This window comes from Notechis scutatus, chromosome 2, assembly GCF_049901735.1.
Source record: "Notechis scutatus isolate UNSWTSFEM ecotype Mainland chromosome 2, rNotScu1.2, whole genome shotgun sequence".
NCBI lineage: Eukaryota > Metazoa > Chordata > Lepidosauria > Squamata > Elapidae > Notechis > Notechis scutatus.
In genome coordinates this window covers 136,018,578-136,032,808 of record NC_142010.1, presented here as the reverse complement: position 1 = coordinate 136,032,808, position 14,231 = coordinate 136,018,578, and the positions used below count along the sequence as shown (strand labels likewise).

At 43.3% G+C, this 14,231-nt stretch overlaps 1 protein-coding gene across 1 annotated transcript; it reads left to right on the top strand.

Moving 5' to 3' along the window:
- On the top strand, window positions 1–14,231 carry LOC113429419 (keratin, type II cytoskeletal 75-like). The gene is made up of 9 exons (XM_087956318.1): window positions 1–587; window positions 2,104–2,318; window positions 8,182–8,242; window positions 8,576–8,671; window positions 9,975–10,139; window positions 11,883–12,008; window positions 12,440–12,660; window positions 12,995–13,029; window positions 13,684–14,231. Exons 1-9 carry the CDS (start codon window positions 72–74, stop codon window positions 13,878–13,880), a joined length of 1,632 nt encoding a protein of 543 aa, XP_087812444.1. The 5' UTR covers window positions 1–71; the 3' UTR covers window positions 13,881–14,231.

Here is a 14,231-nt window from a genome sequence, read left to right as displayed (position 1 = left end):
CACCTGCCTCTGCTTCACAGACTGTGTTATCTCTTTCTACCTCTTTCTGCTTCAGCTCCTCACCAACTAAAATGTCTCACCGAGCCAACATCAGAATTCAGAGGAGAGGCTTCAGTAACTCATCTGCCATCCTACCTAACTTGTGTCGCACCAACTGGAGCTCACAAAGCGTGGGCAGAGGTGGAAGCTGTGGCACTGGCGGTGCTGGCTGGGGCTGGGCCGGTGGGGCTGGTTTTGGCAGCCAAAGCCTTTACAATCTTGGTGGTCCCAGGAGAATCGCGGTTGGAGGCAGTTATGGCAGTGGCTTCGGTGGAGGCTATGGGTACAGTGGTGGAGTTTGTAATGGCTATGCTATTGGTGGTGGTATTGGTGGAGGCTATGGGCTAGGCAGGGCTGGTTTTGGTGGAGGGAGAGGGGACTCTTGCTTCCCAGTTTGCCCACCAGGCAGAATCCAAAAAGTAACTGTCAATCCCAACCTGTTGGTGCCTCTCAAACTGGAGATTGACCCCACCATAGAGAAGGTTCGCAAAGAAGAAGGAGAGCAGATCAAGATACTCAACAATAAGTTTGCCTCCTTCATAGATAAGGTGAGAATAAATAAATATTTTCTTTTGTTATTTCAGGTTGCAGTGAATTGGGGAAAGAGCTCAAGAGCCTTCCTCCAGCTCCTCTCGCAATTTTCACTAATTTCATCACAGCTGTTATTTATCACTGGCTGGCACCAGCCAGATGAGATTACAGAGTTGCCAATTTTGCCTGGTTTTGATGCTCTTGCTTGCAACAGCAACTTGACGAGAGGAATGCCATGGGGATTTTTTTTTCCTGTTGAAAAAAGGGAGATTGGAAAAGTTTCTAAAGTTTAGATTGTAATTTCTCTGAAATGAAAATCAGTATGTCAATAGAGTTTTTCACTATACATTAGTGGTGAGAAAATAAGGTCTAATCAAACTTTATTTGTTATTTATTTATTTATTTATTTATTTTGTTTATGTATTTATGGGACTTACATGGCCACCTGTCTCATATGTTAACTCTAGGTTGCTCACAACAATCCCTAAAAAAATGTAGTGAAAAGAAAAAGTACTCTTCCCCCAGGTGCCAGAGAATCTTCCACTCTACTCAACCCCCAGCCCAATGTGTTGGGAAAGAGCCAGGTCTTCTCAACCCTCCAGAAGTTAAAAAGGGTTAGGGATCGATCCCTCACATCTCAGTTGGGAGACTGTTCCAAAAGGTTAGGGCGGCCATTGAGAAGGCATGACTCTGAGGTCCCATTATGCATGCCTTGTATTTCTTGCAATGTATGGAATTCTGTGGAATTTGGAGCCACTGAATCTTTTTTTTCTAGCTAGCAACCATGAATCACACTGCTTTGAAACACATAGCTATGATCCTTTAGCCTAGAAATATAAAATATGCAGATATGATGTAGTTCTTGCTCGGAAAAAAACTTTAACAGAGTTGGAGAAAGAATTAGGTCATGATGAGTAATGTGGGATAAGGAAGAGGTAGATATCACCCTCAAAGTGTGTGCAAGATGATGCTCTAAGTAGGCTTAGAGTTCATTCACTCATTCCTGAATTCACTCATTCATCTACAATTGCAATTTGTCTCATTTTAAAGTGTCTATTAGAAGTATTTATGCAATAGTGGGGTACCTTTTGAGATGACAATTGCAGCATTGGTGACGTACAGAATTGCATGGGTAGTTACAGTCCCGTAAACAAACTAGTCTAGAGGAATATTTACTTATTTGTATACCACCTTTATTATTTTTACAAATAACTCAAAGGAGTGAACATATCCCACACACCTTTCTCCTATTTTCTCAAGTAAACAACCTATGAGATGAGTTGGACTAGGAGACAGAGACTGGTCCAAGGTCATGCAGTTAACTCATAGCTAATGGGCACTAAGTAAAGGTAGGCTAACTATTGGGGCGGGGGGAGGGAGAGAGAGAGAGAGAGATTAAAGGAAGAAAAAGTAGACTTTTTCTACAATCTGCTCAAGAATACATCAAAACAATTTGAGAACTATGCCAGGGATTATGAGAAGATTTGCCTCTTTAATCCTCCAACCCCCAAATCCGTGTCTTTCCGCCTCCAGGTGCGTTTCCTTGAGCAAGAGAATAAAGTGCTGGAAACAAAATGGGCTCTGCTGCAGGAACATGACCAGAAAACTGTGAAGAGTAACATTGAGCCACTTTTCGATGCTTACATCAACAATCTGAGGACACGGTTGAATGATCTGGAGAAGGAGAAAGTAAAGCTGGATGGAGAGCTACATAACACCCAAAACCTTGTTGAGGACTACAAGACCAAGTAAGACTTTCAGACCTTCAGCTTTGCTCCACGTTTCATCTTACTCCTTCTTTTATGCATGTGTATGCCAGCAAGTCAGGTTTCTTTTTCTTTCTGTTTTTTTATGCCTGGCAATGGCCTGGCCTGGCCTGGCCTCTATGGTTTTTGTTAAGTATGGAGAATAATGGAGACCAGACATCTGACCAGTGACTTCAACTCTTTAATAAAAGTAATAGAACATAACAGAGCAAAGCTATGGACAGCAATAACCCTTTTATAGGGTTAGCTGCTACCTTATTAACCAATGAAAATTGCAATAGGTTCAAACTACTAACCAATAAGAAGTGTTCCAAAAGTGGCCAATCAGGGTCTAGTTCTGGCCCAATCCTGAGTTGTTGTATAAGGACCAATCAAGTGTGCAGGTTTTCAACCCCTAATTTGCATTTAGGTTATTCACTTTTATTGATTCACAACACCCCTCCCCCTTGGGTTCCGTTTGAGGGGAGCTGTAATAAAATCCTCAAGATATACAGGCCGTTTGGTCTCCCTGGATGATTTCCGAGGCTCCACCGGTTTTTGTCCAATGTCCGGTTCCGGTGGAGCGTTTGGATGACCTTTATTAATTTCTATTTCGCTGCACGGCGATTCCGTGCTGCATTCACTGTGGTTGTCTCTGCTACTCCGTGTTTCTTCGGGGTTTTGCAGTTTGGTTTCCCCCATATTAAAGTTCCCTGAAAAAGCCAACTCCCTCCCCGCTTCAAGTTCCGGTGCTTCGCTGGGCTGTAGGGTTTCCGTTGGCCTGCTATTAATTGTATCGAAGTCAATTCCCTCGATGCTTCCTCCCCCTTGAGTTGGTGAACCCGGGGAGTCATGGCCGCTGGGTGGTAATCTCGATCGGAGCTGGTCTATGTGGCGTTTCCACACCCTCCCATCGTCTGTGAGCAGGCGGTAAGATCTAGGCCCGGTGAGGTGGGTAACGGTTGCGGGTATCCATAACGGGTCGCCGGAAAAGTTTTTGGCAAAGATTAAATCGCCTACCTTAAATTCCCGGCATTTGCTGCTGGAGCCGAAAGGCTTCTCCGGTGCGAAGCGGGGTGGAGCCGGTCAAGGTGCGATCGTATTTTCCACCCCATAAGAAGTTCAGCGGGCATTTTGTTGGTCACGCTGTGGGGCGTGATGTGCTGCAACAAGAGAATTCGATTGATTTTCTCGTCGATGTTGCCAAATTCCATTTTGTGAAGATTATTTTTTACAAATTGTACCATGCGTTCTGCACGTCCATTCGGTTCAGGGTGCACGGGCGAGGTTAGCACATGGCAGATGCCCCGATCAGCAAGATATTGTTCAAAGGGCAATGCAGTGAACTGAGGCCCGTTGTCCGAGACCAATACGTCCGGAAACCCGTGTGTGGCGAATAGTCTGTTTAATTTATTAATAACTGAGTCTGTTGTAGTTGTGTGCATTCGATGAATCTCGAGCCAGTTAGAATAGGCGTCGACAGTAATCAGGAAAGTGTGTCTTTGGTAGGCCCCGCAAAGTCAATATGAATACGGGACCACGGTCCCCTCGGCGTTTCCCATTCGGTTGGGCTTGCTTTAGGTGGGGCGTTGCTGACGTCCTGGCAACATTGGCAAGTAGCGACCCAGGACTCGATTCTTTTGTCGATTCCCGGCCACCAAGCGTAGCTGCGTGCGAGTGATTTCATCCGCACAATACCCGGATGTCCCTCATGCAATACCGCCAAAACAGTCTGTTGCAATTTGCCAGGGATTACGACTTGATCGCCCCACAAGATACAGCCTTTTTGGGAAAACAGCTCGGTTTGGTGGGCTTTGAAGGGCGCCCATTCAGGTGCTATTTGGTCCGTCGGCCACCCCCGTTCAACCCAGCGTAGGATGTGTTGCAGAACGGGGTCACGTTTCGTTTCAAAGGCAATGTCTCTAGCCGTCAAGGGTGGTGCATGTAGAGCTTCGATCTGTAGCGTTGAGATGGTTGGGGCTGGATCCACAACAGAGTCTGGGAGCGGTGTTCTGCTCAATGCATCAGCGTGGAGAATCGATTTCCCCGGGCGGTGTTGCAAGGTGTAGTTGTAGGCCGCCAAGAATTCAGACCAACGGGTCATTCTGGGGGACAATATATACGGGGTTGGTTTATTACCCGCAATGATCCCCAGTAGCGGTTTATGATCAGTGATTATTGTAAACGCACGGCCATACACATATTCATGAAATCTTTTAACTGCAGCCACAATAGCTAAAGCTTCTTTGTCCATCTGACTATAATTTCGTTCAGCTTTAGCTAAGGTTCGCGAAAAAAACGCGATGGGGGCCTCCACTCCGTTTGGTAACACGTGGGCCAGAATTGCCCCAACCCCAAAAGGTGATGCATCACACATGATAGTGAGCGGCCAAGTCTCGTTGTACTGCATAAGTACTGAATCAGAAGTTAGCAATTTCTTTACTTGTTGGAAAGCATGCTGTTCCTGTTGCCCCCAAACCCACATTGCTTTTTTGTCTAATAGTCTATGCAATGGTTCAGCTACTGTTGCTTTGTGGGGTAAAAAAACATTATAGAAATTGATAAGTCCAAGGAACGCCTGTAGGTCTGCCTTGTTCCTCGGAGTGGGTGCCTTTTTAATTGCTCGTAATTTGTCTTCGGTGGGATGAATTCCTTGGCTGTCCAGGAGATATCCCAAAAATTCTACTTTTTCGGTACATAACTGGCATTTATCTTTTTTTACTCTGAGGCCTGCATTTTGGAATCTTCGTAAAACCTCTCTGAGTCATTTTTCTAGAATGTCTTTGTTAGGTGCGGCGATGAGTACATCGTCGAAATATGGGACAACGCCTTTTATCCCTTGTAACAACCTTTCCATTAAACTCTGGAAGATTCCAGGGGCGACACTTACCCCGAATTGGAGCCGGTTGCATTTAAATGCGCCCCTATGTGTTACGATCGTTTGCGCCTCGGCTGTGGTTGGGTCTACAGGCAATTGTTGATACGCCTGGGCTAGATCTAGTTTGGGGAAAACTTTCCCGCCGCCCAGGGAATGGAGCAAATGTTGCACTACCGGTACTGGATAAGCACTTTGCTGCAGTGCGTGGTTTAATGTGGCCCGGTAGTCTCCGCAAATTCTTAGGGACCCATCAGGCTTGATAGGCGTCACTATCGGGGTTTCCCAACGGGCGTGGTCGGTGGGTTCTAGTACGCCCTGCGCTATCAGCTTATCGAGTTGTTCGTCGATTCTAGGCTTCAAGGCGAACGGCACCCGACGCGGCTTAAGGCGGATGGGTGCTATCTCAGGGTTCAAGTTAAACGAGATTGGGGTCCCCGTATACTTGCCTAGTCCGTTCGCGAAAACGTCTTGGAATTCTTGCATGAGTGCTTCCTCCCAATCGACACTTTCGGCCTTGTGGACTCCGGCTACAGTGATTCCGAGCGGCCTGAACCATTGAAGGCCTAGAAGACTAGGCCTGTCTCGATCCACGACAGTCAGTGGTAGTGTGACGGTGCGGTCCTTGAATGAGACCTGGAATCTGCGGGACCCGACGACGGGAATTCGGTTGCCCTGATAGTCTTTGAGTATAACCCTTTGAGGGTTAAGGTCTTGGCAGCGAATCGTTGGAATGAGCTGTTGGAGCGTTTTCCACGATACCATCGAGAGGGAAGATCCCGAGTCTACTTCCATCACGCAAGGTTTGTTTTCGATGGCGACCTTTACTCGGATTTTCCCGGCATCAAGGGATGTAGCGTGGCCTATGGTGATTGTTTGGTGGGTCTCTTCCCGCCTGGTTTCTTCACGCCTGGTGGAAGTGGTGGACGGCTTGTTTCTGTAGGAGTGGTTTCCCCATTGGTGGTTCAGTTTTTCTCGGTGTGTGCCGAAGAATCCTGAAGATTGGCATTCGGCCTGTCGGGGTTTGGAGTTTTGTTTGCTTCTGCAAACCTTTGCGATGTGACCTCGTCTCCCGCAGTTCCGGCAGAGTGCGTCGAGGAATTTGCAACCTGATTGTGGGTGATTGGACCCACAACTGGCACACGGTCGAAATGAGTGTTGTGTGGGCTGGTCTCGCTCCGTTCGCAGTCGGTTGACCTCTTCCTCATCGCTGTCGGACGGGGACTCTAGGTCTTCGTGGTGAGTGGATACCGGTTGTCTCTCTGTGCGAGGCGAGGTATCAGTGGCGAGTTTGCGTAGCGGTGCGTTGGTCCGGCGCATTCGGGCCGCCGACTTCTTGGTCGCCTCTGCAGCTGAAGCTTCTTTAAGGGCATCGGTGAGGCTGATGTCCCCCTTAGCCATAATTTTACTCTGGATCGTGCCGTCTTCTAGGCCCAGAACCAGGCGGTCCCGGAGGGCTTCTTCTAAGTCTGCGAATCCGCAGAGGCCTCCAAGGTTTCGGAGGTCCGCGATGTAATCAGCAAGGCTTTCACCTTTCTGTTGGTCGCTCCGGTAATATTCATGTCTTCTGACTAGGGTTGGCACGGTAGGTGCGTAGTGAGCCCGTAGTAAAGGCTCGAGGACGTCCCAGTCCATCTCTTTTACCTCTGCTGGCTTGGCAAGCGACTTTGCCATTTTAAACACGGTAGGGCCGCAGTGGGTTAGAAATATAGCTCTTTTTTTTCCGGCTGTTGCATTTTTCAAATTGTTGGTCTCCAGAAACATCTGGAACCTATCCATGTACGACTCCCAGTCTTCGGTTTCTGGGTCGAATGGAGCGGGTGGTACGACACCGCTGGCCATGTTGCCGTTGATGGTGCGTGATCAACCACGTGCTCTGTTGGTCGCTCTGTATGTTAGTCAGCTCTTCGGCCTCCGTATCCCACCTTCGTCGCCAGTGTTAAGTATGGAGAATAATGGAGACCAGACATCTGACCAGTGACTTCAACTCTTTAATAAAAGTAATAGAACACAACAGAGCAAAGCTATGGACAGCAGTAACCCTTTTATAGGGTTAGCTGCTACCTTATTAACCAATGAAATTTGCAATAGGTTCAAACTACTAACCAATAAGAAGTGTTCCAAAAGTGGCCAATCAGGGTCTAGTTCTGGCCCAATCCTGAGTTGTTGTATAAGGACCAATCAAGTGTGCAGGTTTTCAACCCCTAATTTGCATTTAGGTTATTCACTTTTATTGATTCACAACAGTTTTCTTGGCAAGGTTTTCCAGAAGTGGTTTTCCATGACTTGCTTCCTAGAGCTGAGAGTGACTGTCCCAAAGTCATTGAGCTGGTTTTATACCTAAGATGGATCTTAAAAGTCACTCCCAGTTACAAGTCTGGTGCTTTAACCAAAGTGTCTCTTAAGGTTTTTAGCCCTTCAGGTTTGCTCTCGTTTACACCCTTTGCTGATATTGCATCTAAGGATCTCACAACAGGTTCTGTTAAAAACAAAAGTGCTGAGGTGATTTACCAGCTAGGTATGAGGGGATAAAAGAACCACAGACTGGTTCTTGGCCATCAAGCATTCTACAAATATGTGGATTTCAACTCCCTAGGATCTCAGCGTAGTTAATATTCCTGGGTTGCACAAATTCAAATGATCATTAAATTGACACGGAGTATCATAGGGCTGCTAACTCTTTGTGGATGATTGTTCAATCTGCCCAGGCCAAGTATGGCAGGCCTAAGCCACTCTCAACTACAGAATGTTGGCAGGGAATGAAATATTTAAAACATTGTCCATCTTTCTATCTGTCTGCCCTCCTTCAGATCTGGTAGGTCCAGTTGTGTAACAAAGCAAATTTTCTCAGACTATTTTGTTATAATTGACCATCCACATTTGAGAATCATGTCTGCAATATTGTTGGGACCCTTTTAAAACATTTTAGAATCACAACAGCTTTACTGAATTTCTCTCAGTAGGTGTTATTTTTTTCTCCTCCCCAAATAGGTACGAAGATGAGATCAATAAGCGTACAGAAGTAGAGAATGACTTTGTAATCCTCAAGAAGGTGAGAGTTTGTCTGCAGTATGAATACTTTGCAGAAAAGTAGCCCTTGCTGTGATGTTAAAAGGTGGGACTATCCCAGAAATGAGTACATTTACCTCAGTTAGGATATACATACATACATACATACATACATACATACATACATACATACATACAAACATACAAACATACATACATACATACATACATACATACATAATAGTCTGCCTGCCTGCCTGCCTGCCTGCCTGCCTGCCTGCCTGTATTTTAATATTGAATAATACGCAGTAAGTAATAATTAATAACTCTGTACTCCTTTAACTTCTTGCCCTTAAATCCAGTGTTTCCTTTTTAGGAAGTGGATGCTGCCTACATAGTCAATTCAGAACTAGAAGTTAACTTACAATCTTTGGTTGAGGAGATTAATTTCCTCAGAGACCTATATGAAATGGTAAGCCTCAACAGTATTTTCTTTGAACTGTGCTCTATTATGCAATCATATGTCCTGCCAAAGAGATAGCTACCTATTCATTTACTTTCCAAAAATAGTTTCCCTGTGAGAAGCCCCCTCTCCCTCACCCCTAGATAAACAAGATTGCTTGAAAAAAATAAAAAATTGTAGCATATTTTGTTGAAGGAAGGAAGGAAGGAAGGAAGGAAGGAAGGAAGGAAGGAAGGAAGGAAGGAAGGAAGGAAGGAAGGAAGGAAGGATAAATTAAAATAAAAAGATGTTGAAAATTCTTCAAGTAGTTTAAAGAACATTAAGATTCTCAAAATTGGTTCAGAGTTAATTAAGAGTTAATTAATTAAGAATTATCTAAGAAATCCTGCAGTTCCTGTATCCCAAGATCTAATGATAAATTCTCTCATCAGGAAGAATCATTTTGTATTAGAGTGGTCAATGTCTGGAATACTCTACCCGACTCTGTAGTCTCTTCCCCAAACCCCAAAAACTTTAACCTTAGACTGTCTACCATTGACCTCACCCCTTTCCTAAGAGGTCTGTAGGGGGCGTGCATAAGCGCACCAACGTGCCTACCGTCCCTGTCCTATTGTTTCTCTATTCTTTTATTTTTCTTATATGTACCCATTTCATGTATTCACAACTATGTATACACTTATACTTATTATCTTGGAAACAATTGACAAATCAAATAAATAAAATAAATAAATAAATAAATATTTACTGATCTTTTGTGGCTTCCATGAAAATTACTGATCGACCAACACTATATCAATCATAAATTTATCTGCATAGGTTTGCCTGCAGAATGAAATGTAAAATATGATTTTGTTAAAATAAATATTAGCTATTCAGGGTCAGGCAAAATAACAATTGAACAGGAAGCATTTGGCAATCCAAAAACTGTCTTGTATAAGTTTCAGATAATTGATTGTACTTAGGCAATAGATTCTTAAATTTGACAAGTTGGAGAACTAAGATGAGTTTTTGGGGGAAGGGAATACTGTGCTCTGTGCAGTTCTTTGGATTTTCCATAGATATATTTTAACAGCTTTCATTGCAACCTGTCCTTTCTGGTCAGCTGTATTTTCCATCAATGAATGTGATCATTAGAACAAAGATGAAAGTAATTTGGGAAACAAAAGAAAGAATGCAAAATGAATACTCCTTCCAATTTCCTTACTTACCTAATAGAAAGGACCGCTTGCTCTAAATTTTGAATTAGGTATTTGCCAAGGCCTAACCTTTTTGTGTATATTTTCTGAGTGGACTATTCCTATCACACCTGCAGGAACTGGCAGAGCTCCAGAGGACGATCTCTGAAACTTCTGTGGTTTTGTCCATGGACAACAATCGCTATCTGGACCTCGACAGCATCATTGCTGAAGTCAAAGCCCAGTATGAAGACATTGCAAAGAAAAGCAGGGCAGAGGCTGAAGCTTTGTACCAAAGCAAGGTAAATCATCATCCAGAAAGTCGGGTGGGTGAGCTGTTGCTGCCTTACAGTGAATAAGCTGTGAGGGGAGGCCAAATGTTTTCTTCCAAAATTGGAATTAGCAAAGCCAAGCCAGTTGGAGGTATGTTGCCTTTTCCCTTTTCTCATTGTCCCACCAATCGTTTCTTGTAATTCTATTAGCAGTCAGGGAAGCTGCATGCCACTTTGGCCTCTTGTTTAGAGTACAAGGGTTGATAATCTAATTCCTCCCTATTTCCTTTTGAATTTGCTGCAGTTGCACTTTTAGGAAGACACTTCCCCCAAAGGAGATTGTGGTAGATATGTATACTGCACTATGTGTCCTCAAGTGCAATCTTCCAACTTCTCAGCTAAAATTCCCTGTTTGGGAAATGTAATAATCCAAATTGAATACCATTTTAGGATTTTTTTGTACTTTGATGCTTGATTGTCATTATTCTATAATTTTAAAATGCTTGTCCCTAATTTAGTTTTTAGAATAGAATAGAATAGAATAGAATAGAATAGAATAGAGCAGAGCAGAGCAGAGCAGAGCACAACAGAACAGAATAGAATTCTTTATTGGCCAAGTGTGATTGGACACACAAGGAATTTGTCGGTGCAAATACTCTGAGAGTACATAAAAAAAAGTTACGTCAAGAGTCAAGTATCATAAGGTACAACACTTAATGATAGTCATAGGGTACAATAAGCAATCAAATCATACCAGGAAACAGTCAATATAAATCGTAAGGATACAGGCAACCAAGTTACAGTCATACAAGTGGGAGGGGATGGGTGATAAGGAGTGATGAAAAGATTAATAGTAATAGTAGTGCAGACTTTGTAAATAGTTGGACAGTGTTGAGGGAATTATTTGTGTAGCAGAGTGATGGCTTTCGGGGGAAAAACTGTGCTTGTGTCTAGTTGTTCTGGTGTGCAGTCCTCTATAGGGTTGTTTTGAGGGTAGCAGTTGAAACAGTTTATGTCCGGGATGTGAGGGGTCTGTAAATATTTTCACAGCCCTCTTTTGGACTCATGCAGTATTCAGGTTCTCGATTGAAGGCAGGTTGGTAGTAATTGCTTTTTCTGCAGTCCTAATTACTCTCTGGAGTCTGTGTCTGTCCTGTTGGGTTGCAGCACCAAACCAGACAGCTATAGAGGTGCAGATGACAGACTCAATAATTCCTCTGTAGAACTGTATCAGCAGCTCCTTGGGCAGTTTGAGCTTTCTGAGTTGGTGCAGAAAGAACATTCTTTGTTGTGCTTTTTTATGACATTTTTGATGTTAAGTGTCCATTTTAGGTCTTGTGATATGATAGAATCTAGAAATTTGAAGGTCTCTACTGTTGATACTGTGTTGTCTAATATTGTAAGAGATGGTAGTATGGGAGGATTTCTCCTAAAGTCTACTACTATATCTATGGTTTTGAGTGGGTTCAGTTCCAGATTGTTCTGGTTACACCACGAGGCAAGTTGTACAACTTCCCGTCTTTTTAAATTTAGTGTTAATTAATGTTGTATTTATTGGTGATATTATATTATACACTGCCCAGAGTCCCTCTATGGGGAGATGGGTGGTTTAGATTTATGAACTATAAATAAACAAATATAAGATTTGTGATGCAAAATGCCTTGAGGCACCAGATAGTGGGAGGCCAATAGACAAACAGAGATATCCACTCTCACAAATGACTCCCTCAATTAAATAATTAAATTACAGTAGCTGCTTCCCACTTTTTTTAGTATGAGGAACTCCAGGATACCGCTGGAAGGCACAATGATGATGTTCGTAATGCCAAGCATGAGATTTCAGAACTTAACCGACATGTCCAGAAACTGAAGGCTGAAATTGAAGGTGTGAAAAAGCAGGTAGGTTACTGCGTTTTCCCAAAGTTATGATCATACAGTCATAACTGTGAAAAATGGTCATGTCACTTTTTTCAGTGCCATTGTAACTTTGAATGGTCACTCCACACAACCAAGTACCAGCAAAGGAGGGAAAAAAACACCAGAGAAGTTCCTGAGAGAGGAAGTCTAGTCCTGCCAAGAATGTAATAAGGGTTAACGGAAAGGCAGTTTCTGTAAGCAACACCAGAATGTTTCCTTCCTGCTTTCCTTACAGGATTAGGCCAGTAATTTCTTCTAACAACCGGTTCTCCAAACTGCTTAGAATGTTCTAGCGAATAGGTGCGAACTGGTAGAATCCCACCCCTGCTTATGAGGAAATATAACTGAAGATATTTTACTCTGTTCTGAGGAGATGGCCTTCTAGCTAATTTCTCTTTCCTTCCTCCCTTAAGTGTGCTAACCTAAAGGGGAAGATTGCTGAAGCAGAAGACCAAGGTGAACTGGCACTCAAAGACGCAAAGCAGAAATTGGCTGAACTGGAGGATGCCCTTCAGAAAACCAAGCAAGAGATGGCCAGGCAACTCAAGGAATACCAACAGCTAATGAATGTGAAGCTCTCCCTGGATATTGAGATTGCTACCTACAGAAAGCTCCTGGAAGGAGAAGAATATCGGTCAGTGACAGCCCATCTAAGTAGAATCTTTACAGATCTGTACAAGTATTTCTACTGAAAGTCTACCTTTTTACTATTATTACTTTAATAATGAAATAATGTGTATGGTGTGGGCTCCAGGTGCCTTGGGTTCAGTCCACAATCCCCCCCCATAAACAATCCCATTCCCATTAGCGTCTGGTTCTGTGGGCATAGTGAGTCTTTTTCTCCTGAAGTTCATCCTTCAGTGTCTCTAAGGTCTTTGCAACAATAGTCATACAATATTAGTTTTCTTTCAGTTAACAAGGATACATTTGAATTCTTACCATGTTGACTTCTGTTTTGTTTCCTGCAGATTGGCAAATGATGCAGCAGATGCAGTGAACATCTGTAAGTATACTGAAGAATATTCACATCATAAGACCTTTGCTGTAGAGTGGTGATTAAGAGGCTCATTGCCTCTATTTAGATGAAGAGAACTGTACTTTGTGCTGTCCTCCAACTCTCCTGCCCTGCGTCTCCCCCTACAATTGTGAGTTTTGCGATTACAACTGAAACAATTACACTTAGCAGCAACACAGCAAAGTTCATGGTGTGTTAATATGCCAAATATAGTGCCGCAGGCATGTGCTGAAAATCTGCATCTATAAACATTTTAAACACCCTGTAGAATGCCATAGGACAGAATTGAACCAATTTTTCAAAAAAAAAGAAGCAAATTTGTAGGGACTCTGATCATCACCAAATCTCACAACATATTAGTAATTTCATCCTCAGATCTCATATGACCTTGGAATTCTTGCATTTGATCTCAAGCGAGATCATAATACCCTCTCACCTGACCTTTGGCACCATTGACAAGAAAAACAAATAAAGAGGTTTTAAAATCATTTCATTTTGGGGAAATGTTTGAAGGTCCCATTTTAGGAAGGATGGACTTGACAGAGTCCATAGAGGGAGTACCCTTCTCATAATTTCTACAAAGGTGCTGCCTTTCTTAGAACGGAAAATGCCCAGATTCTTCTCTGTCTCTTCTTTTCACAGCTGTTATCTCTTCGCGTATTTCACGAGGATCTGCTGCCGGCAGCGGCCTTGGCTATGGAAGTGGTCTCAGCATGGGTGGAGGTAGTTGCTTTGCAGCAGGAGGCAGTGGCGGCTGCAGCAACGTTGTAGATCTCGGAGATGGCAGCTGTTCTAGCATGAAATTCGTTTCCTGTCCTCCAACAAGTTACATAAGCTAAAGGTCCAATTCCTTGTACTTGAAAAAATGAAACATGTGGACCATGTCTTCCCTGGACCTCTCCGTGCAGTATTCATACACCTGTCCTTTGCTCCATGTTCACATTTTGTAAGACATGCCATTTCTTTGATTGTATGCAGACAGCATTCTGCTTTTCACACGAGTCAAACTCTACAGAGGACAGGCTGGTTCTTATTTTTCCTTTTTTCACCCAGGTCAGATTTCTACATTTTTCAAGGTTTTTGTAAACTGGAGAATCTTCTGTATTGTTTTTTATGCTTCAAATCTGTACTTTGAAATATGGCTTTGCTTTTCGGTGTGCATATCCAATAAAAAGATGAGGCAATTCATT

Bases quoted from the DNA above. Each gene is read 5' to 3' on its own strand.
- LOC113429419 (XM_087956318.1), top strand. From the start codon at position 72: ATGTCTCACCGAGCCAACATCAGAATTCAGAGGAGAGGCTTCAGTAAC. The intron at 12,661-12,994 runs GTCAGTGACAGC...TGTTTCCTGCAG, and splicing joins CTGGAAGGAGAAGAATATCG to ATTGGCAAATGATGCAGCAG. The intron at 13,030-13,683 runs GTAAGTATACTG...TTCTTTTCACAG, and splicing joins AGCAGATGCAGTGAACATCT to CTGTTATCTCTTCGCGTATT.